A 22,571-nucleotide genomic window follows, 5' to 3' on the forward strand; every position below is an offset into this window, starting at 1 on the left:
AAGCACGGTGCTGTTTGCATCACACCCTCCATTTAGATGGTGTAAGATGTTCCAGCAGCACAGAGGAAATCCAGAAGAGCCCAGAAGCAAGTCTGGAAATCTCCCAGCCTTTAACCCTGGAGATGTCCAAGACGTGCCTATATGGTTTAACTCTTTGGTGGCCTTGTGTGGAGTCAGGAGTTGGAGTTGATGATACTTGCGGGTCTCATCCAACCCTGGATATTCTGTGATGCTCTGAAGAGGATGGATTTTAAGCACTGGTACATAATTTCATCCAAATTTGGCCTTTATATAAAGCACTGGCAAAGACACATACTACCAGAAAATGCAATGCTAATTTGTGAGTAACGTATTTGTTTTTCAGACAGATGCTGTCAACTCTTTTTTTTTTTTTTTTTTTTGCCAAATTTCCCGGTATTTCAATCACTTTTTGATTGTTAAGGGGCATGTTGTATAAAAACAATATATCCAAGGCAGATGCCCAAAGGAACAGCAAGGTTGCTAGCACAGAATTACAATAAAAGAATCAGGAGACCAGAGTTTGACAGCACTGGAGACTGTTAGAGCAGCCACTTCTCTGGGTACTGAGATTAAAACCCCAAACCAGCAAAAAGAGATGCTGGAAATACTTTCCTTAGAGACACCTGCTGGACATAACGAGCAGGTTAACATCCTGTCACTATAATCCATACAACCCTTACAAGTAAACATGCAGACACAACTCCAGTTTACACAGCCTGGTTTGGTACAAGAGGAAGAGTAGTCCTTTAAAAACCCTGAAAAAACAAGTTGAAAATTCTCAGGAGGGACAACTACAGACAAATAACCCCGCTCATGAACAAATGACCTGCACGCTCATTCAGCAGGTTACTTCTGAATCTGTCCTTCTGTTCAGCCTCACTAGTAACAGGGCATGGACTGACCACAGCCTAAACTCTTCCCTACTCTACAACAGCAGTCGATGAATTCTAAAGCATTATTTTCCAAGGAGACAAGCATGCCTGTGCTTGCTCAGAATTCACTCAGAAGGATGCTGAAGTAACCTAAATTGCCCTGAAATGCTGAAATGTTTATGGCTGTTCTTACCGTAATTCCCTTTTATAGATATTATCTACATCCTTTACAGGCACTGACCCTTAGTGACACAAGGCAAGCAGCAATATTTCAATCAATCACCAATTCCAAGGCAGAGACTAACCACTTCTCGCTATTTAAGCCATACGTAACAGCAATATCAAATTTCTCTAACATTGCTTAACTTCCTCCTTAACAACAGCCTGAGCTACTGGCTCCCATCCAGTGCCTCCAGAGCTTATCCAAGTTGCTGCTATCTGCACCCTACAAACATAAGAGCTACAAAAAAGCACCGTTCGGTTCCAAGCTTTTAGAAAAAGATACCTCTTCTTTCTGCTGTACTCGTACAGTGCGAGTATCAGATATTAGAAGTCTAAAAATATTCTTAAAATCCTTTATTTGTCAGCTCAGTACAAACAGGCAACGCAAAAATCTGCTCGCCTGTCCAAGTCAGGATGGCTTTCTACAAACTCATCCTGCTCCGAGATAGGACACGCCAGCCAAGCTGTATGCTTCACAGCCCATGAAAAAAAATATGTGATCAAATATTTATTTTGTTCCTCCCCAAAAGTCCAGGTTAATCTGAGCTCCCACATCATTGATAAGAACTGTGGGTCCCTGTGAGGGAAGTTTTAGAAGCACCCTTCACAGGAGCCCTTCACCACAAGCACTCCTCAACTCCTACATCCGCTAGCTTTTAGCTGCAATTAAGTACAGCACCTCTTTCTGGAAATGCAAGGAAAAAAGAACATTTTTTCCCTGAAACTCTAGGTGTTTCTGCTGCAGCAGGATGTAGAGGAGATAAATTACTCGATAGTATGTTAACAATTCTGTCCATTTGTCTCAAATATGCGCGCTAGTAGAAGTGCCTCAAGGAGGAAAGGAATTTTCTCTCAGACTAAGGCAGGCTCATCCCACACTCTCAGCTTCAGGAAACATTAGCACAAATCCCTGTCCTTCTGATTTTACTCCTACTTATTGCCTCCTCTTCACCGCTATCCCTGCTTCACAGACTTGCACTGACAGGAAGAAACGCAGGTGTGGACAGCCAAGCAACTCGTACTGGCCACCCACAAAACTAAGACGCAAACTAAGACGCACAGGTGCAAAACAATAGAGTTAAGTTATTGCTTTTTTCTTTTATTTATTTTTTAAAAAATTCTAGAGAAATCCTTATCTGGACTTGCACATTAGTGATTTAGCACTTCCTAGCACTCACTGACTAGCAGTTAGCAAGAAGCGGGGAACAGATATAAGGAGACATACACCTAATTCATGTGGAATAAACACTGTTATATTTAAACCATGATAAAAGCTTGACTGCCCGTATCCAACATCAGCTGTGTGCCCAGCTCACACACTCACCCTGGCACAAGCAGACGACAGACCTAGTCCCCAGCACCCCATGAAAGGATTCCTTCCTGTTTCCCTGCCAACTGTCCAAGCGACCACATTGTCTGGAGTTGCTGCAAGAACCCTTTCATCTCCAACACCGGAGGTTCTCCGTGAAGTTGAACTAATGCACGCCAACTCAACTTCTCATTCCAAGCACAGTCGGCTGAAACCCAGAAGGGAAGGCAACTGAAAGCAGCTAAAAGAAAATCCTGAGCAGTAGCTGGACAGATAGATCCAAGTTCCTGGTCAATCACTGGCAAATTATCTCATTTATTCTCAGTGGGCAGCTGCCATGCAAAAATGTGCATTTGCAACAAATGCATAATTTAAAAGGAACTGGATATTTCTACAACCATCAGGAGCGATGAACAATCCCATTAGGTGACCTTAGTCCCATGCTTTGTTTTCAGCAGCTCAGTATGCAGACTTGAACCTGCTCTGTTTACAGAAGACGTCTGCAGAACTAGAAAAAACGCTGACAGAAAAGCCTTAACTTACTAATTAATCTAGTCAGCAGTGCTGACTATCTGATCAAGACTAAATCACAAGTTTACCAGTGAGTTTCCCTTTCAAACCTTATCAGATAAAGGGATGGGAAATAAATATCTTAGATCTTGTGGGCTGAAAAAAACAGCTAACACCAGCCATGAGAGAATGTTGAGCTTGGACTTTTCCATGGCAGGCAGCCAGCTGGAAAGCTAAGCAACTTGAATGCATTTACAACAGGCATAACCTTGAGTATTGCACAGAAGGATGCTTCCTACTCCATTTCTACACCACAGCATTTGTTGCAAGGTGCCCTAATGCTCCACTTGCTGTAAAAACATCACCTCAGCCACGTTTTACTTAATTTTTCTGTATTTGTTGTTAAGGTAATTATAGGGATTGGAAAGAGTCGTTTACCCCACACATTTATTAAAAAAAAAAAAAAAAAAAAAAAAAAAAACAACTTTAAAAAGATTCTCTCATTTTTTGTGTATGTAACTAGGACATTTTTAGATACAGTGCAGATGAAAACGATGATCTCGCAAGACTAAGAAAGCTGCTCATTATTTGAAAGTTCCTTCAGTCTGATTTTCACCAAAAACGTAAAACGTTAAGTCTTAGTTACACTTCGGTGTGCTATTTAGCATTTTCCCTTAAAAGCAACTATGCAGATAGTAAAGTGCAGAAAAAGCACACTCCACTGTGCTTACATTATTTTCAAGTTTTATACCATGTGCACTACCTCAGCTCTCAGCAGGCTCAGCTACACAGAACACAGAACTTACAAGTCTTTGGGGAATTCCTCTCCAACCACTTTCTGCATCTGTATTTTCAGAAAAATTTTCATTTACCCTGGGAACAAGTAACCTCACCTTTTTCAATAACAGCTTGCTTTCGGTTAATTTTCTTTAATTCTACGAGACTGACAAATGTTTAACTACAAAATTCAACTTTTTTGCTTGCTTGCTTTCCCAGTGACCGCTCAAATCAGTGGAATTTCTCTCAGTACTGAGAAGCTACTTGGCATCTCAGTTCACCCACTTAATAGTGAGATGGGAATTCAGCAAGTGACTGCCTTCCCTATAGCCCCATCTCTCCTGCTCCAGTACCAGTCACAACAGCACATCTTGATCCCTCGAGTTGAGGGATGGTGAATCTCTCTGCCTCTGATGATCTGAAATAGAATTCAGTTTCTATTCACAATCTCAAGTTTTTTCTGTGATTTGATTTGCAGTTTTTACCTCAGTATAGCATCTACTTACATCCAGTCATGATATATCCGTTCTTACAAATATATTCCCCCTAAATGAAGGTTGTCATGGTGGGAGAAGGGGACATTCTTCTAAATATGCACTTAAACATCTGCACCACTGATATTTTGGTAAGAGGGTTTCAAGTAACTTAAATTTATTACTTGATATCAGGACTTGTTCTCTTTCAAAATATTCAGGATGGCTTTTTCTGCATTTTTCACTCCATCCAACTGCACAAACTCACATTATTAATTTAACTTATTAAGAATGGACTTACCTTAGCTGAAATCTACACCTACTCAGGTACTGATTCAATAAAGGATCAAACATCCTTGGGTGAACACTCACAAGATGAGGTGGGATTGCTAACTGCATGAACAATAGCTGTATTATTGACAAATCCATCCAATTTTCATATGCATTTACATCTTAGTTCTTTGACACAGCCCTTAATCCTTAAAAACTACTATCATGAAGTTCAGGCTTTTAGAAACCACTTGAGGGCTTTTTTGCTCCACGGAAAGTAATATTGAAGACCTGTATCAAATGGAAAGCTTTATTCTTACTCACCCTGAAGTGCATAAATGCATTTGCCTTATAAAAACCAAGTACTATAAGCATATTAAAACAAATCTAAAGTAAATTACTAATAATTGAAATAAGTGACTTGGAATAAGTAACTTACCTTCTCTCCTTAAGGCCTGATTTACATGTGCAAATTAATGAAACCACAGTGGGAACTGAAGTAGGTTTAACAAATTTCTAAAAGCAGCTGAGCAGACTAGACTATTGAAAAAAAATCCTGACTAAAGCCCTGGTCACATCCTACTGAGGTGCAGATGGGGAAGTTGCCCAGCCACATGCATAGCCATCTGAACTCCTTGCAACCTAGAACATATGTGCTGGATCAGGAGGACGATGACAGAAAAAGAGGACGCAGTAAGTTCTTCTCTTGCCTCCTGGCCAATAAATCCACACATAACATCATTATTAATTCAATACTGTACTCTGACCAAACCGAAAATAGATGGATCAAAGTCTTAAATTCACACAGAGACAGAATTCAATGTGAAAGAGTTCAATCAATAAACCACCATTATTTTCAGCTAGATATTTTACTGAGTTTTCCTGACTAGAATTAAGTGAGTATCATGGAAAGCAAGTCAAATTAAGAGGCTTTGGGGGTGGGGTGAAGAGCAGACCTTCTAAGGACAAACACCAACAGTTTGTTCAGGAGTAAAGCCAAGTGAAGCACAAGTCTGCCACAGTCTGAACTGCAGGAATCCGTGTTGTATACAGAGGAGACATTTGAAAGGTGTCAATAAATTACTTTTCAGAGCAACATGTTTTCCACTTTCTCAAGCAGAAAATCTTGCATGATGTTTCCAAGAAGTTTTCTTCCCCTCCCTCAAATACTAAGTCAATAATAGAGCAAATCATGTTTACTCCACAGAGCTGCTTTAAGTAGAGCTTCAAACCAGTGAGAAGAAATCAGGCTGCCTTCTGCCTTTGTAATACAAAGCTTTCCCAGATAGTGCTGGTTCAGAAAAAGAGAAAAGTATTGAACCAAACTTATTCTTCCTCCTTTGAGGAGGCTACAGCTCTGCTCCTCCCATAGCTGTTCAAGGTGGTCAGTTTGTGGCGCTATGGAACCCCAAGAGATCTTCTGCAGCATTATCACATTCAGATGCATCCTTAAGTCACTTAAGGTATGAAAACCTTCCACTGTGGCACAACTGTAATTTCACAGACTCAAAAAAAATACAACTCAAATACTACGTTTCCTCCCTCCCTCTGCTTACCTCCTTCTCTATGTTCAATACACGTGAAACTGAGCCTTGCCTTTGAATGTTACACAAACACTTGTGATACACTGATAACCTGGAGCACAAACATTTGAAAAAACTAAATGGCATCCTTGTGGAACTGACATCTTAATTTGGCCTCAGGAAGGTTTTATGAAGGAAACGAACAATTGCCTGGAAGAAGTGCCAGCAGAGAAAGACCTTACCCTCATTCCCTGGCAGGCCTGATGTTAAACTTATGCTCAGATGTGACACCAGCTGCTTTGTCCATCCTCAACGCCCCAGCATGTCACTGCCTGAGCTGCGCTTACAATCAGTCCTACGGCTGCACCCTGCCTCAGATCAGCCTCCCAGACTACAGCACAGCTTCCAAAAGAAGTTATGCCAACAGAAACAAGAACACAGTGCAGGGCAGAACTCCCTCAAGCACCATTTCCTATCACTCACCGTGACTGCTCTGTCACAGAACTACAGCCCACGTTAAGCTCAAGCCTTGCAGACATGCTGAGTGCAACACTCAGTGTTTTAAAGCACAGCAGGCCTGGGAGGGATGGAGTAGGAAGGGGGGGAGATAACAGAAGAACAGCAGCTTCAAGAAAGTTGCTCTTTACAAGAAGTTGTTGCAAAAAGATCAAGGTTTGGATAGGTGGCATAACACAAAATGGCAAGTTATCGTTATGTGATTATCCTACCTGCATTTTCTTTTTCAGCATTCTAGCAGGTCCCATTTTCTTAAGAAAAATAGACTTACTGAATGTAACATGTCACATTGACAGTGAATTAAGAACAACTTCAAATCTGCTCTCGTTTTATGAACATAAAAACCCAGGAAATATGACAGCAAGACTTCCTAGTTTTTAATGTTTCACTTATTTGTTCATCTGTGCTTGTTACTGTAAGCTATGTGGAATCAAGAAACCAGGACACTCAGGAAAGCTTTAAAGCACTCAATAATCCTTACTCTACCAAATTCTGTGGCCCCTTCGAGAAATCCAAGCCTTAACCTCTTTTTTTTTTTTTCCTTCCTCTCAAGGGAATATCTTAGAGCACTTGAAAAGATACTGAAGTCACCCTTGCTCTCAGCCCTGAATTTAGGCAGAGAACAAGGTCCAGAACTAGTATGAAAAAGCAGAGCACCACACTTCTGAGTGCACAGTGAGTCAAGCCAGGGAGAAGGGTGTACAGAAAACTATTCACCTCTTCTTTTGCGGCACCTCCCAACACCCCAAACCAGCTGTAGGGGCAGAAAAGCACAAACAGAGCACACAGGAGTAGCAGGAGCCCTCTTTCCCTCTTTTCTTTTACAGAGCTATGCTGGTTCTTGAAGAACCGTATGAAGCTTTAATATACCCAAACCTCTGAAAACCTGTGTCATGGGAACATGAATTCAGTCTCCACTTCAGCTAGATTTTCAAGATTAAAGGACTGAATCCCATCTGACAAGTGGAACCCTTCCATCAGAAGCAGCATTCTGTAATTGTTTTTAGTCTCCAGTGTAAACAATTAAATATTAACATACGCTGCTGTATTATGCATGTATTTTGTTGTGACTAGAAGAAAAGTCACTGTCCTCATGCACTGCTGTGGTTTTATCCTGCTGTATTTGATGTGAGTCCCCTCTAGCTTCCACCAAATTTCAGTGGGAACTGTTTATTAGTCTCTTTTAGTCACACAAAGAGCACACCTTTAAACATCCCTAACTTGTTCAGACTTCTGGAATACATTCTCATTACTGGGAACCTCCACGGAGCCGCTCGTTGCCAGTTTTGAAGTCTCCTGAATTACTGAGCTCCATTAGAAACCTTCTGAAGGTGGAAACTAAAGGGTACAATTGAAAGCTCAAGTCTGCTCCCTGGGCTGAATTTGTGTCTGCCCAGATCTTTCCTGGGCACTAGAAAGGGATAAAAAGATTACTCCCATGGTTTTTAGCTGCAGTTGGGTACTGGCTCAGACAGCCTGAACTGAAAATTTCCTTCCTTGTTTCTCACAGCATGTGCCAGCATTTCTTGATGGGAATGCAAAGATTAATTACAGCTGTACTTGCTCTGAACAAATCCTTATATTCAATACAGTCCCGCAAGATTTAGAGTAGCGCTAATTAGGACTTAGAACAACAATTCTGCAAAGACAGAAGTATTTTTTAGAATTATTTTATGCATAATAAAATTAAAGCTTCTTTCCCAAAGCAGGGTGGCATTTACTCTCAAGAGTTGAGAGCCAAAAGGACTTTTCCACTCTTGGAATATTAGATTTTGTGTTTCAGTGTTATTGCTGAAGGTAAGACATCAAATTATAACCACTACCACACACAGGCAAGGATGAGTACAGTACTTATTCTGTAAACCTTTTGGGACACCCAGGCAGTTCCCGACTTGGCTGCAGCAGTACGAAGTAAAAACAAAAGTTTGTCCTTAATCAAATACTCATGAGTAAAAAGAAACTTTGTGACCACAAAAATAGCAAAGGAACATGCAAGATACAAACAATAGTAAAGCATTTTCAACACAGGACCTGTATCAATGAAGTTGTTTCTCTTGTTCACCTTAACCACACCAAAAATAAAGTCAAGTTTAACTAGCATCCATGGGCCAAAAGCAAGAGATCCTACAGACAGGCTTACACAGTGCCATAAAAACACAAGGCTTTTTAATCCACCTCCAAGAACCTAAGAAAGTAAAAAGCAGGACCACACGAAGGCTAAAATTTCAACCGTTTGGTATCCAGACAGTGCAGTAATGAAGTGTACGAACACACTGCACATTTAACAGACTTCAGAGGTGATTTTGCTCTAAGCTTTCAGCCTTTAAAAGAAGAAAAAAGGAGGAAGAATTGTAGAGTGCCAGGAATTCACTGAGTACTAGAACAGTCAGTAGCACAGGTCTTTCCCTATTAATTTCATTCAGCATCTGTCTCTGTTCCCATATGGTAGGCGTATCAGTTTCTTGTTATCCATTCTTATTTATTATGTATGATCTGCTTGTTACTTTCCAAATTATCCTCCCAGTTCCATGCACACTACATTTCATCCAGCTGTTGCATGCTGTCATAACCTAAGGCTGGGGACAATTAGTGGCAGGAATCTTTTTATTTTTCTGCAGAGCATTCAATACAGAGGGCTTTAATCCTTGCTCAAGACTTCTGGTAGCTAAGGTAATAAATTGCTATTTTCTAACAATTTTCCATTTGCACTGCTTTGAAAAGGTCACAATTCATGACCTTTCTGGTTCTTGTTACTTCTCTCCAACAGCAGAAATTATTAAAAAACAGCTAATAACTGCTTTAGCCATCATACAGCTTCCTGTGGGTGGTTCTGCTTGTGAGAATGGCTTCTCTCATTAACAACAGATACCGTACAAGTGGATTTTCCTAGAATTCAAAATATAAAATTATTTATGACCTTTCCTTCCAGCCTACTTTAAATGCAAGTTGTTCTCACCTCTTGCTCAGTGCCACTTATGCCAAAATTGACATTATCAAGAGAAACTTTAGATTTAGTTTTAGAGTAGTGCAAATATAATAGCAGAGTGAGCATTTAACCCCTGTAGATGCACACTGACAAACTACACAGTATTAGCCAATATCCACACAATCTTGTGTAAAGGCTGCCAGCTGCATTTTGCTTCATGTTCTCTCTCAAATTTTAATAAAACCCAAGCTATAACAACTCGCTAACTCTCACCTCCTTTAACAAAATGCCACTTCTGTTTGACAGTTTTTATTTTAGACTTTGATCTACTTTTTTTTTTTCTTATTTGGTTTTAGAGACAGGATTAGAAGCCAGGGACTCCAACAGCTAATCCCTCCTACTACAGGCCAGCCACAATGTTTTACACTATTGTGCTTAAACAAGCAATTAACTTCTTTTGCTGTACAAAGATGAGTCAAACTACATAACATGACCGTGAACAACTGAGGTCTTGGGATTAGAGGACAGAACTAGAACTAAGAATTTAAATCTGGACCTCTGGCATTTAATTGCCACGTTACAGGCATAAAGCCTTGCTTAGATATTTAACTGAAGGGAAACATCTCCATAATTGACCCAGCTATGAATTCAGAACAAGATATCTCTGCAAGTTGCAGAGATAAAGTCAGCAAGTCAACGATCCTTTAAGTCATCGTGACATCTTATGTCAGATTAAACCTGTTTCAGAATTCTAACATAACCGAGATAACAGAAACTTGCTGTTATTTTTATAATAACAAAAATGAGGCTAATTTAAGTGAAAACTTAGAGCACTATCACTCCTTAAGAGCAATAGCTAAATTGAAACTGGTCTACATGCCCTCCTCAGCTTCACAATCAGCTTTGTCAAATAAAAAAAATGAACCTAACATCGTTAAATACAGATGTAATTGACTTTGAGCACTAACAGTGGAATTAAAAAAATATCAAGGCTCAATGATGGTAGGAGAGTTTCTAGTTTGTTGCGCTCCTCTCAGCCCATTGGTATTTTAAGATTTTCTGGGTCTACGTCCCATCCAGATGCAGAAAAAAAAATCTGTAGACCTTCCTCAGCAATAATTTAGTTTCACAGGAATTCTGTGAACTAGAAATACCCGCAAGTTCACAAGTAACTTGCGAAGAGTTATTGCTTAGTCCTAATTACATGCATTAAAGCGTAACAAGATTTCCCACGCTGACCCTTTGAACAGCGCAACTATTTCCTTTGTACATCTCACCAACATTGGTCAAGCCCCAGTAAGTCTCACTGACAAAATATGCAAGTTTCATGGCTCTGAAAAAAAACACACACAAAAAAAAACCAACAAAAAATCCTTACACAATAAGGAACATTCATAACCTCCTGCGTAAGCTTATACTCAAGTTATTGCAGAATGGTTGAGGTCAGAAGGGACCTCTGGAGGCCAGCTGGTCCATCCCCCTGCTCAGGCTGGGCCACCTAGAGTAGAGTGCCCAGGACCATGCCCAGATGCTTTTTGGGTCTCTCTAAGAAGGGAGACTCCACAACCTCCCCAGGAAACCTGTGCCTGAGCTCAGTCACCCTCAGAGTAAAGAAATGCTTCCAGATGTTCAGATGGAACTGCCCATGCTTCTGTTTGTGCCCACTGGATTTTGTCCTGTTGCTGAGGACCACTGGTGCCTGGCTGCCATCTTTGCATTCTCCCTTCAGGTGTTTAAGTACGTGGGTAAGACTCCTCCTGAGCCTTCTCTCCTCTCCTTCTTTCCTCACAGGAGAGGTGCTCCAAACCCTTCATCATCTTCACAGCCCTTCATCAGAATCTGTGCAGTAGCCCCAAGCATCTTTCGTACTGGGGAGCACTGAACTGGACCCAGCACTCCAGGTGTGGCCTCACCAGTGGGAACAGATACAGGGGAAGGATCACCTCCCTTGACCTCCTGGCAGTGCTTTGCCCAATGCAACGCAGGATACCAATAGCCTTCTGTGCTGCAAGGGCACATTTACAGCTCACGTTCAGCCTGGTGTCCACCAGGACCACCAGTTACTTTCTTGCAGAGCTGCCTTTCAGCTGGGTTGCCCTCAGAATATGTTTTTGCATGGGGTTGTTCCTCCCCAGGTGCAGAACTGCACTTGATCTTCATGAGGTTCCTGACAGTGTAACAGTGATTTGCAAAGCAAATAGCTTATGCTTATATTATGGTCAACTGCAGAAGCTGAAGCTGATTTAACGCTTGGTATTTCCCAATGAGTTCTTAGTAAGTGCATTAAGTCAATACCAGATGCAAGTTCTCCTGCATTTCAGTGCTGCAACATGCACGCTGAAAGAACAACAAGATGTTTAGAAACATACTTCTAAGGCTCATCAAACTCTTCCCTTGCATTGTAAAGATACGTGATGAGTAGGAAATTTTTAAATTAAGGACTCGAGGAATTTCTACTAAAGTGCACTGAAGGATATGACCAAGCCAGAGAACTCTCTCACAGACTTCATTTAGCATGTCCCCTTAGAAGTCACTTAATTCCCATGTCAAGCAAGCACTGTTTCACTGCCCAACCTTTCCGTTCCCTTGGCTTATGGAAGCAGCCACAGGCTCCCACAACCCCTGTACGCTGGTATACAGCCCAACTCCTGATCACCTTACATTACTATACCCAGAACGTCTGTGCCAAAAGTAAGCCATTTAGGGAGCAGTTTGTCTGCTTTGCATCAAGAATTCATGTGAGAGACCAGTTCCTCACCTCCATACTGCCCAGAAGACACAGCTGGCTGCCTACAAGGCTTTGAAGCCACCAGATCCTTACAAAATTTGACCGTAGCTATACTAATGCAAGGAGCAGGCTGTTCACTGTGCAATATTTCCAACACACTGTCTGTTCTGTCAGGTATAATTTAACCACCTCCATTTATTTCAAGGAACTGCTTGAAGAAAAAAAAACAAACAGTTAACTCACAGGGGAGCGACTCACACCCCATTATAAATATTCCCCCCAAACCCACACCCCAAGACACCCAGAAAATGGAGAATCAATAAAGAAACAGTCTTTAAAGCATTTTCCAGAGTCTTCCCACATCCAAGGCTTCAGAGGCTCTTAGCATTTGAAGTATTACTGGAAGTGTTCCATACAATTCCCTGAGCAGAGATCTAAAAATAACTACGGACACAGTAGTAAGTTTTCAACTGTATTTGTAAGCCCCTTACATCCCTCTCAGGAACCACTACTTCCCATTTATGCTGACTTTTAAAAGCACCTACTAAACATCAGGAATTGTTTCACAAGAGTAGAGAACATCAATAATAATTACATTTAAATTGATACTGTAGCAATGGTTCATTGCTATATATATATATATATATATATATATATATATATATATATATATATATATCCTGTATTTTTAAAAAAAGCATTAAAATAGATGTCGTGACAGAAAGGCCATGCTCTCCCCTCTGCATGAAGGGTGGGTATCTGTAAACTCAAGTCAGAAATTAGTCTGGCAACATGTGAATAAATGGGCACAATCACCTTAACAGGCAAACAGTCTTTGAAGTTCAGAGTAAATAATCCTATCAACCCTGAAGAGATACGTTGTACAACAGAAGTTCAAGAACTCTTGAAATACATAGTTACAGGCTAGAAAGACTTGGTATTTTAAAAAGAGAGCAGGAATAATTGAAATAAAGATATTGCTTTGACTTCCAGTGTTTGGGATGTAGAGAAACAGTATGTGTGCGTAAAAAACACCTATCTGCTAAAATAATGTCAATTTTCCTTTAACAAATCAATTAAGGGCAGATGATTGTCTTTTCCAATCTGCTCATTGTTGCCATGAGCTCTGTAATGAGCTAGCACACAGCATGCCGCTATTTTTGCGCCCATGACCAAAGTATCACTTTCTTGCACGACAAGTCCTATTTAGCCCATCTTTATCCAAAAAGGATATGACAGAGAGTCACAAGCAGTCCCAAAAGTAGCTGACCTCCCGTCAGTTTTTATGCTTGTTCTGGACACATTAAAACAAAAGCGAATGGCTTCTCACGTTCTCCCACTGAAATCCTGGAAAGGGGAAAAAAAAAACAAAACAAAACAAAACCCAACTGACCAAAGGGATTCCTACGTTGGCCTTGGTCTTCACATTTTACTACTAAAAGGAGCCTGCACTGTTTTGGGGTGTAAGAAAGCTTTCAGCTTATTTTAGGACACACACCTGGACTCCTAAGTACACCCAACTACTTGTTACTAGGCTCAAAGTGAAGAAACTCCCTCCCTTTCAGCTAAAGCATAATTGTAATCCCAAATCCTTTCCTATGAGGGAGCCACTCAAAATTGAATTTGTCTCCACCTGCCGGCAAGGAGGAACTGACACCCAGTTGCCCAGACCACCACAGGCAACCTCAAAAGAACAAATGTTACAGGACATTTTCAGACACATGATAAATGTATTCCTTTCTAACATACAGAGAGAAAATGGGGTAGGATAATGCAGGCGAGGGAGAAGAATCACATACTGATTACAAAGGAATTCCTATTCTAGTAGTTAAAAAACGAGGACAGAGACGTGACAATGTAACCAACCGTACAATGAAGCTTTTGTCCCCAAACTACTTGGCTTGCATACAAGGAACAGAGGAACTTGGGGCGGTGGGGACAGGCTGGGGCGGGGGGGAAGCGTGAGAGGCTGATGTTTGTGAAAAGAAAGTGAAATTGGTTAGTCTGCTTTAAGAAAGACAGCGAAGGGAAAAAAAAAAAAAGGCAGAAAAGCACCCTGCTATTGTAGAATCCACCCACTCATTTCTGAAAGGCTCAAAGACCCAGACAGGGATTTACAGCCAGCACTTCTAGGCACTGAATATGAAGCAGAAAACACTCAAATGCCCAGAGGCAGCTTCTGCAATCCCAGAGAAGAAGCCTCCAGATTGTACGATGTTCTGGTCAGAGCCATTTTCTTTCAACAGGTTTTCTGCTGCTGAGTCAGTCATTATGCTCGGCGTTACAGCCCATAGGAGGACACCTGCACGCCACAGTTTTCAGCTGTAGTTAACCAGCCAACCATGTTTTATTTTTAAGTAAAGTTACGCAACTTCCTGGAAAAAGAGTTCAAAAGCAAACCAACGTAATCCTCTGGCTTAGGAGTCAGGGCAGTATTGACTGGAGGAGCAACTACTAAAGGCAAAGTATTAACAACAATAAAACAGGCTGCTGTTCAGTTGCCTGTAAGACATGGGAGAGGAAAACACGAGTGTTGAGCAAGGTCATGACTTCAAACATCGCCCAGAAACATCCAGAAAAACTGCAGCAACTTAAAGCTTTAAACTTGAGTTTATTTTAAAACTAGGATAAGGATAATAAATTCAGTTCCAACCAAGCATATTCCATTCAGTAGCTTACTCTAAATAAGAAAGGGAGTGCTGATACAGAGATTCTCTTTAGCCTTGGTTAAAATCAGTTCAGAACAGAATGATTTTCTCTGAGTCGACTAAATCTGGCTTCTATTTATTTACTTGTGTCGGTATCCAGGGAGGGCTTAAACTAAATTAAGGTATGGGTTTATACATCCTATATGCAATTATAAATAAGGCTGCTCCTTAAACTATCTGCTTTCTGTAAAAATGTTCGGTAGTTTTCAGCTTTTTATTTATTTTTTTAAAGAAACTGTACTGCTTCTAATTTCCGTGTACTTGGGCAATCAGACTTTTGCTGAAACTAGAAGGAATAGAAACAAGTTCAAATTATTAAGGTCTCAAGAATTTGTTTAGGGAGCAATCTAAAACTAGCGCTTGTATCCTTGAAAACAAGTAAATTTACAAAACTTTACCACAATAAGAGCTTTTTTTTTTTTCCTAACCCAACAGGAGTGGGTTATGAACAGTATTTTTGGCAGCACACTATCTCTGCTTTATCGAGAAGTTAACAGTGTGTGTGCTGCAGCAGTTTCAGCCACACTAGTAGCATTAGGCAGGTTACCTGAATGTTGTCCAAAGAGACACACGATAGAATTACACCATGATGCTGAAGATGACAGTGTGTTAAATGATCACTTCCATGCCTGTATGCTTTGTTTTTGTGGGGCATTTTTATTTTTTGGTATTTTCTATTTAATTCTGCTCTCAATGTGAGGGAATGCCAAGGTAGGCCTACTAGACAGGGAATGCTATTTATTCAAACTGGACCCCCTCAACCCCCAGTAATTGATGTAATTTTATTTTGAACCAGTATAGGACGAACCCCCCACATGATCCCAATCTGCATTTCCCCTTAAAAACAAAACCCTTGCTTGATCACAGTGTTTCCCAGAAAAAGTAAGATTTGTAATAGGCTGCTGATGCAATTACTGCTCATTATACTGGATTCTCTTAGTAGTTGTCTCATGTTAAATGCAAGTCCCCCGTGGCATGAACCATCTTTTTATTCCACATTTGAACAGCGCAGAACAGCAAAGCCTTAGTCTGTTTCTACAGATGCTAGGAATTATGAAACAATCTATCCTTCCCCCATTCCCAGTGCTGTAACATGCAATTTGTTAACATTTTTAGCCTAAGGAAATGCAGTTTTTACTACCATCCTGTGACAATTTTACCTAGTCATTTTATTTATTCTTTAGCTATTCTCAAGATACTTCAGACAGATATCAAATATACACAACAGCAAGACTCAAACAGGCATCTTAGTAGCAGAGACAGATGACTCTCTAAGCTCTGCAGCATGAGTTTAACTACCCTATTAAACACTACAAAATAAAGCAGTAGCATGAAAAAACAGACTTTCACTGGGAGTTTCTCTAGGTTTTTCTATAGTTATATCCAGTTCCTTTGTAAGAGTCTAATAATTCAGGCTTCTAACCCAACTCTTCTAAGTAAACATTCATAACATATGCAGGTATGAAGAATTTCATCTTCAGCATTTCATTTTAAGCATAGCTAAATTCAGTCTGTGGACAGAACACCTGAAACAAAGAATTCTACCTGCAGATTAAACCATAATCAATATTCTAGAATCACAAATCACTTATTAGAAAAACTAGGAAATCATCCCCTATCACCTTCTAAGAACTAGTCACAGTAATATTAAGTTTCATGGACCTGTACCTTGCTTCACTGAACAAGGAAGTGGAAAACAAGGAAAAACATTTTCAACTCACACAGAGAAAGAAAAAAGAGTGGATTATGAACAGCTGCTAGAAACATATTCCACACCAGAACTGCAGTTAGTCTGGTGCTACAGCACAAAAATCTAAGTAACAAGAGAGCAAGGAAGATAGCACATTTTTAAAGCTCACTGTCATCTTCCAGTTGCTTATCCAAATTTCACTTGCAGACGTCAGGATGAAAAGAAACAGCCAAATAGCAGCAGCCGGAATGGGTGTTGCATTCACTTCAAAAGATCTGCATGCAGGAATAGTTTGCCAGTATCAATATAGTGCAAGCTGGCAGGACTGGAAAGTTACAAATTAAGTGTGCCTTCATCAGTGACCTACTATGAACAGAACTACTGAGCTGCTAAAATATTTTTAGTTCAACCAATTCCTGCCTTTTTTGGTTCCTCTTGCTCTTCCAGTTTATCCAGTCATGTGCACTTTTCCACTCCCTCTTACTGCCATGTAGTTTTTCAAGTTTGGCTCTAATTACCACTTGTTCCTGCTGCTGAAGTGTTCAGATTTACAGCATAACTACGAACGGCTCGTATGATGGCTAAATCTTGCACGTAGTGAGCGATCTTTCAACTGAGGAGATATTTATACAGCAGGGAACATTTTTTTCCCCCTTCCCACCACAAAACCAGTGGTACTCACCAGCTGATACTCGCTCCGACGGCTGAAGGCTTCCTTGATTCCCGAATCCCTCCACAGGGCGCCCAGTGCAGGTACGTAGAGCTGGAACGTGGCAGGCTCTATGGGCATTCCAGCTTTGTTTTCAAAAGCCATCAAAAACATCCCGTGCTTCTCATTCTCTGTGTACTGCCAAGGGATCCCCAGTTTGTCCCGTGCATCAACCAGAACCCTGCAGCCCTAAATGAAGGGTCAGATAAGAAAGTCAGTGATAAAGAGATTAAAGTGTACAAAAGAACAAGGACTCAGAGGTGCTTGAAATTCAGGGTTGGTTTGGGGTTTTGTTTTGTTTTTTTAAGACCTTACTCTGGAGAGCCTGAACTCAGGAGGGGATCAAACATCATTTATTGGAACATCTCCACCAGAAATACAACAGAAAGAGCTTGCTGGTATAAGCAGCCTAGCCACAATGTGTTTCTTCAGGTGGGAAAAAATATGAACAGCAAAACAAAGATTATTACCAACACATTAGAAATAAAATCAAGCATCAAATGCACAAAAAAGTGCCTGGGAACTAACTTGTGATCCTCACTGATGTAGTTTTAAACACAGAAACAGAGCACCATACCAAGCCAGCAAGATCCTAGAAGCACGTTGCTGTAAAGCGTGGTTTTGACACAATCTACTTGGATGCTATAAAACACAAGAAAATACGTCTATCCAACTTGACAGACTTATTGAAAATTTACTGTAAATAAGCATCTTCTGTTGAGAGACCTTCATCCAAGCAGTTCCTTCCAGTAGGAAAGCCTAGCGGCGAGGAAGCTGGAGACTCTGGAGGGATTTCAAGCTGCTAGGCTGAGTAAAGCAGCAGCAGTTTTCCATCAGCACCAGCGAACTTTTCCAGCTTGCCACATGTTTGATAAGTCATGACAGATATGTTTTGATATCCCAATTCTGAGGGGGGGAAAATTAAAATAAAATAAAATGAAGGAAGGTGACCCAGTTCTCTAATTTAACTCAGGATTACTGAGACCACTCAATTGCACGTTTTACCATTTTTACGGAAACTTAATTTCTTATTCATGGCAAGGAGCCAAACACATGAGGTTAAATAACTTTGAAACTTCAGCCTTGAATCTAACCACACCTGTGCTTATTGGCTTCAGATGGGCAGTACTTGTTTCTCAAAAGTAAGAATCATTTTAAAACTGGATATATCTCTTAATGGTGGCTTCGCATCTCAAGCACTATCTAATTCACCAGTAAGATCTGTGTGTTGTACTAAACATCTGCTTACTGTGCTGATCTTTTGGTTTAACGGTTTATGAAAACAAAAATAAAAACCAAAACTGAAGCTTTGTTTCCACAGCTACGCACATGAACCTCTGCATTATGGGACCGAGTCCTTTTTGTACACTTTAAGCTACCAAGATGGCAAGCATGTTTTTTCAACTCTTGAACCTTTCATGCCTCCAGTCCCTTAACAGCCCCACACAACGCAAACAGTAACTTTTCCAATGGAAATCAAGATTGGAAAGGGAAGTGAGAAGCAACTTCAGTTTGAGTGTCACAGAACAAGAACACAAAATGAAGCATCTCGGTTGTCACTGTGCAAGTGTTCCTGAAGTGCAGTCTCCCAGAAATGTAAATATTTGGTTCTCTGGTGATTGTTACTTTCTTTTTATAAAGTAGAGAACAGATCCTGACAATACCATGGAAAGACTAAAATTGAATGTATTTACAAGCTGCTGGTTTAAGTTCCAGACGTAAGTAACTATTTGGTAACCTTGCTGGACAGACCAAAAGCCCACTCTCGTTCCTAGTTAGAGTTTATTGCTTTATTAGCACAAGTCCTGAGATTTGCTTTATTTGAACAGTGTCAATAAATGCAAGCCAGAAGGAAAATGCACCACTCGCAAGGTTCCCTCTGAACCGCAGATGTCCGCACTCCAGGACTTGAGATGCTTTTGCAAACCCATCACTTGCAGTGAGCTCCATCCGGATGCAAAGTCCCCCCCATCCCCAGATGAGAATTTCACAAGGAATTTTTTCCAAAACTTTGTGGTTAGCAGGGCCGATGGCACACCGCTATTTCTAGATGTTTAATGCCATGTTTCTTTCTGTGCCAGAAGTCATGTTGACGGACAGAAACAGTTAACTGGGGCTCCGTCTGCATGCAGGGCTCAGCCAGCTCCGACCTTTCACCTGCCCCGGCTCCAGCTCCCGCAGCCACCGCCCGGCTCAGCCGCAGCTTTTCCATCTTCCAGCGTCCAGATGGATTTAACTCTTCACCATCTCACGGCTACCGCAGTCCCCTAAAAGCATCTCAAGCGAAAGACGGCAGGATTGCTGAGTTCCCACCGAGATGAAGCAGCATTTGGACTTGAGACTCGATGCCTTTCCCCATACAGTCACTTTGCATTTTACTGCTCCCACCGGGGACGTGCAGGATCTCGAGAGGCTGTTGTTAAGGAAAGTTTCATCATTTGTTTGGAGAAAACCACAGAGCAGAATTTCAATCAAGGGCGTAGAGACTGCTCCGGTCCCAGAATAGTCACTTATCTACTGGCTGCAGCTCCTTGGCAATGCAGGTTTGAATCTCCCTGGGGCAGGAGAAGGAATTAAACCTGGATCCCACAGACCCTGCACTGTGCATTAACCACATGGTTACCCACAGGGTGCATGTGGCATCAGCATCGTCCTCCCACTGTTTTAGAGGGAGGATTGCCACAGAGTCACGTACAGGGACAGAGCTGGGACCAACTGGCAGCCAGAGGCAGAGCCATCAGCACTGACCAACACAGACACCCGCAGAAACACACAGAACAACCTTAAACACTGAATGAACAGCATCAAAAATAGGGAATGGGGCAGCAGGAATGCTGTCCTGGACATCCACAGGAACAGCACCTCTCAAAATCAGAATTTACAGAACACACCAGCTTTGACATTGCTGCCTAAAATGCATCACAGGTAGAAGCTTGACGTAAGAAGAACAGCCAGGGTTTCTTCCCCCCAACTCTTAGCAGTTAAAAATGTGTCTCAGCAAGGTGCCCCCGTAAAGCAAGTCTAAACCTCATCCTCACAAATTTCTGCATCCTCACAAAATGATAAATGCTCCAAGCAGATGTCACAAAAACAAGGACAAACATCTCCAAAATTAGATCTCATGTATGGCTATTCTCTCATTTCAGAGTAACACTGCTGTTTTGCCGCCACAAGCACTGCATAATGCTTGCCCCAATAATCTGCAGCACAAGCTGCCATAGGACAGGCTCCCTCCTTCTGGAAAGATTTCCATACCTCTTTCCTCCAAATAACCCACCCTCACAGGAGCCAGCCAGCAACTCTTCTCTAGGTAAAACTGCTCAACAGCTTATACACGCTGGTGATGCCTAGAAGTAAACATTTCGTTTAGAAAATAGATACAAAATCTAGGTATTTTAAGGAAATTCTATCTTAAAATAGCATAATACATTATTAAAGTATGTTTGTCAAAACTCAGTTTGGACTCATACCATCAGTAAAGATTAAAAATAGCCAGTGTCATTGCATGTGCAACCCTTCCTCCCGAGTTCTGGCAACAAAGGTAGCAGCCTTCAACTGCAGTAACCAGTTCACAGTAAGGCTTCCCAACACTGAACATTTTTCCCATTTTCTACTCTTAAAGAAATTAACAATTCACTCTTTCATTCAGAAGAGTGAATATTGCCCATTACTGTAGCATTTTCTAAATTGGCATACAGAAAAAAAGTGGCAAATGCTTTTGATATTAAATAAACTTCCTAAGAGCTCAGCTGATCTAAAGCTTTTGTGCTGCAAAGCAGGACACAGACTAAGCACAGGTGCAAAGAATACACATTCACAGATAAGGATACTGCCAAGCATTAAAAAAGGCAAAACAGCAGCATACCAGAAACACCAGGTAAGAAATAGCAAAGTTCTCTGCCCTACTCCTCTCCTAGCAATTTTTAACATGTACAAGTCACTGCACAAACCCCTGCACACACACAACCTGAACAGAGAGAGGGTGGAACCAAAAAAAGTACACCAGAGGTGTGCTGTGATCCATGTCACGAATTATCTTACATTGAAGGAGACACCAAATAGATATAGAAACCTACAGCTTTGAAAAAAGATAACTAAGGTCTGACACACCAGAAATCTACAGAAATTGCAAACTACTTAGAGACAGGGAATATAGAAGATTATTCCACCACCCCCCAGGACACAAGTACTCCTGGCACAGCAGCACAGCTCGGTTCAACTAAAAGCAATGTTTTCTCCTACCCACCCCAAGTGAGCCTAACAGAGTTACAGAGGATGCTGGCCAAAAGAACACATGGACTCAGAAAGCAACCAAGACAAATTGACAGCAGAGTGCTCCAAGAAGGACTACTCGGTTACATTCCAGATGCGACTCCTGGCTCAAGAAGTTTCCGAAACCCATGGCTGCCAGAAGAGTACACCAAAATATCACATTGCCCTGCTCTCCTACCCATTCTTTTCCCCTCTCACGTCAGAGACAAAGCGCTGGATCCTTGGCCTGACGGAGCGCTCAGCAGAACATTTGCTCCTCACCAGCATGAAGGTTTTATGAGCATTTCCACAAATGCTGGTTAAAGGATATTTTGTCTCCTTCGCTTCTCAAAGTGCTTTGAAACAAATCAGGGTTGTTGGCCAACCCACAGGCTGAGCGAGCACAGTGCAGTTAAGCCCCAAGCCGTGGGTCTAGGGATCACTTGTAAGCAAAGACAGGTTGGTCCATGCCCAAAGTGACAGTGAAGTGACTCAGAGAACTGAGTATCGTAGTCAAGGGTCTAGAGATAACATACAAAAATAGTCAGAAAAGCTTTCTACACGGAGTTGTCCCCGAATCCCTGCATTGAACTACAGCTGTGTATGAGGTGTCAGACAGCACAGAACTGCTACACACAAAATCCTGCTGCAGATGCTTTTTTTAAGCTTTTTTTTACACCGCCCAACCTGACACCAAAGCCCCAGATGCCCAGCAACCATGTCACTTACAGAAATGGCTGTCACAAGAGAAACGCTGATCATCGCCTAGTGCTTTATCAGGAGACTCCAAATCACAGCTCGCAGGCAGCGCCGTCTTCCTATGGCTTTCACGCTGCAGGCAACAGGGAGATTGAAACGTGTTTCCTGCTGCGTGTTTTTCTTCATTGTTGTTGACAAGAAACTGGCAATGTTTGGGGATCACAATTCAGGGAGACCAATATAGAGCTGAGCTAACGCTGAAGGGAGCGCTCCCACCTTGGTAAGATATTTCTGCTGTGCCCTGGTGCCAGGGGAACGGCACGACACGATGCAGCTGGGTGAGCCGGGGCCAGCTGGACTGGAAGGC

The 22,571-nt window shown here is 41.5% G+C and overlaps 1 protein-coding gene across 1 annotated transcript in view; it reads right to left on the reverse strand.

The window, feature by feature from the left end:
* The window catches only part of GNA12 (G protein subunit alpha 12), a 42,271-nt gene that overhangs the window by 12,747 nt on the left and 6,953 nt on the right, over positions 1-22,571 (reverse strand). Inside the window, exon 2 of the mRNA XM_084295962.1 lies at positions 17,228-17,443. Coding sequence (XP_084152088.1) covers positions 17,228-17,443 — 216 coding nt within the window. The remainder of the gene's footprint in view (positions 1-17,227; positions 17,444-22,571) is intronic.

The sequence above is a fragment of the Netta rufina genome (assembly GCF_964035555.1).
Source record: "Netta rufina genome assembly, chromosome: 15".
Classification (NCBI taxonomy): Eukaryota; Metazoa; Chordata; class Aves; order Anseriformes; family Anatidae; genus Netta; species Netta rufina.